General features: G+C 39.9%; 1 protein-coding gene across 1 annotated transcript in view; it reads left to right on the forward strand.

Annotated features, from left to right (window-relative positions):
• Positions 1 to 2,933, forward strand: part of LOC104966582 (phospholipase D2-like) — a 13,257-nt gene that overhangs the window by 8,015 nt on the left and 2,309 nt on the right. The window contains exon 7 of the mRNA XM_010795767.1: positions 604 to 608. Within this exon, the coding sequence (XP_010794069.1) occupies positions 604 to 608 (5 nt within the window). The remainder of the gene's footprint in view (positions 1 to 603; positions 609 to 2,933) is intronic.

Genomic DNA, 2,933 nt, shown 5'->3' on the forward strand with positions numbered 1-2,933 from the left:
CTAGCATCACAGAGCAGCACACTGAGTTTAATGGATGTTTCCTTCTGCACTTTCTCTCACGACAACAGGGCATGTTTGGTTTCTCTTTGAGGGAAATAGTTTTGTTGAAGCTGTTGTTGGCCTGTGGAAAAATGTAATCATAAGAAATGACTCCGGAAAAGCTGCAGATAAGAAATGAATGCAACTGATTATTTAATGTTTAATGTTGTTTTTATAGGCAATCATTTAAGCTTTGTTAGTTCCAGGTTTAATATGTGCAATAAGTTCATTTCAATAAGTTCTGCAATAAACATTGAACCAGTCCGGCCCTCCACTAGTACCCATTTTTTAATTTTGGCCCACTGTGTATTTGAGTTTGACCCCCCTGGTTTAACACTAGTAATGTCATCTCATTTATATTTGCTTAGATACATTGGTACCTCAGGTTGTAATAACACATGGTTCATTTTTATAAAGTTTTAATTATAAAGAAAACAGTTCTGATAATACATTACATTACATGTCACTTGTTAGACACTCTTATCCAAAGCGACTCACATACATTCAGTACTGTGGGCAATCCCCTCAGTAGCAATTTGGGGTGAAGTGTCTCAGGGACACAACGACATGCTGACTGCAGTGGGACTCGAACTTGCTATCCCCTGATTCAAAGTCCAGCGCACTATACCACTGAGCCACAGCCTCCCCTAGATGACCAAAACTATAACACCAAGGCTATTTAAAGAAAGGTCACTGCCTTTTAATGATTTATTTCCCTGGACCTCTCCTAGATCCTGGCTCCTATAACAATCATACTGTTTAGTATTTCATTTAGCCAGCTGTGAAGTCAAAGCGGAGCAATAACTGAGCCACTAAGCCCCGACTGCAAGCTCATGTTTTATGTATGTGTGACTTTCTGTGTGCAGGAGTGGACTGTTTGCATACTGACATGTATCTACTAAAAAGCATATTGAATGTATTTCAGTCGGAGAGCGGCTCGATTGTGTGCAAACTGTCAGAATAAGAAATCTGCTACTCTCTCATTCCAGTATCAGTGTTGTGCTTCCACCAGAGGAGGTTCATGTAGTGTGAATAAGTGGAGTTTATAGTTATGTGTAGACGATGAGATAAAATGTTGGATGAAACCCCGTTTGACACATAAACAGCGTTTTCAAATCTACTCGACTTAGTGTGGCCATGTCCTTAATTGCTGGCATTCAACTCCCGCTGCATTGCTCACACCCCGCATCTCTGTCTTCTCTTTCTCTCCTCCACTTCATTCTCTTTTTGAAGCTCCGAGGTTGCATGCTAACAAAAGGCGTTGTGTTTGCATGGTGAGGCCCCTGATTGGGCAATCTTGACTAAGCTGTCTGAATGGAGGGTCAGTGGGAGACGAGGACTCCCTCTGAGTCCAAACGTCTTTATCTCTGTGTGTTGGTGCAGCTCCAGCAGCCTGTGATGCTAACTGTGCCACACCTGGTTATTACACACCTCCTGCTTATCAAATACTACTTTATTTAAACAGAACACAAATCAAAAACAATACACTCAAATAAAAACAACACTTTTTTTTAGCTAGATCCAAACAGAAGTCAATAAAATAGCAATAAATACAATTCAGTTAAAAGCTTATTAAAAATTAAAAGGTGGTTCTTGAGTGTACTCCTAAAATAAAGACCATTCCCTTCTCTCATTATAAGATATATATGTAATAGAGATGCCAGCGATTATTCGAATATTCGTTAAAGTCTCCATTATCGAAAATTATTTTTATAAAATTCGATTTTCTTTAAATATTTTTTTATTATTATTTATGTTTTTCTTTTTTTTCGGCGGCGAATAATCGATTGATAATCACCAGGGCTGTCCGATTTTCGAATTTGATCATGGTCAGTTTCTGGTATCCCTAATATTTAATACACATACATTTATTTACAGTCTACATCATTATTAATATATTACCATTTGTAGTATTTTTTTTTGTTCGACTGTAAAGTATTTCATTTGAACTTTTTATTTCGTTTTCATTTTTACACAAATGTATAACCCCTAAAGAAGACACATTAATACATTAATCAATACAACAAAGTTACACTAATAAAAAAGGAACCATAAATAAATAAATACCTGTTTTCTATTCTAATTGTTTACAGTGTTATCGCACCATTGTGTACCACCACCATTTGCATTTCTTTGTATACCTTAAGTATTACATATGGTTTGCTGTTGGACAATATTGCAAAACTAAGCGGTGGCTATTGTGCATTTGACTCTTGAATATTTGTACCTGGATAAAACCTTCTGTAAAAACAAGAGATGTGTAAATATAGGAGAACTAACTTGTGGTTGTATTGGGTTTGCTCATTACCATTGTGCCTGGGTTCTCCCATACTTCCCCTCATCTTTCTGTTACATCTCCCTCTTTATCCCACCGCCTCTCCCTCTGCTCGGAGCCTCCGGAGTTAAGCCTGCCCTCTGGTAGCAGCCATTTAAGAAAGACTCGCACCCTGACCTCACCCCTCCATTATTTCTTTTAAGGAAATTCCCTCCTTCCCTCCTTTTCTCTCACATTGGCCTCCTTTGCTTTTTGCCCCAGCTGAGCCTTTTTATTGCACATTAAAAGGCAGGCAACATCTGGAGCTTTTCATCACACACAGCTAGTCGCAGCTTTGCCGCTAACACGCACACACACACACACACACACACACACACACACACACACACACACACACACACACACACACACACACACACATACTGCCTCTCTGCATTCTCACGCTCTCCGGTTGATCCAAAGTGACTGGTGATTGGCATCAATCACACAGGCTGTTAGAAAGGTNCGTGGTCGTGGTCGGGTCGCGGAGGTAGCAGTTCCAGCAGAGAACCCCAAACGTTCTTTTCCCTGGCCACATCAACCAGCTCTGACTGGGGGATCCCAAGGCGCTCCCAGGCCA

Source organism: Notothenia coriiceps, unplaced genomic scaffold, assembly GCF_000735185.1.
Source record: "Notothenia coriiceps isolate Sejong01 unplaced genomic scaffold, NC01 NC01_scaffold00037246, whole genome shotgun sequence".
Lineage (NCBI taxonomy): Eukaryota > Metazoa > Chordata > Actinopteri > Perciformes > Nototheniidae > Notothenia > Notothenia coriiceps.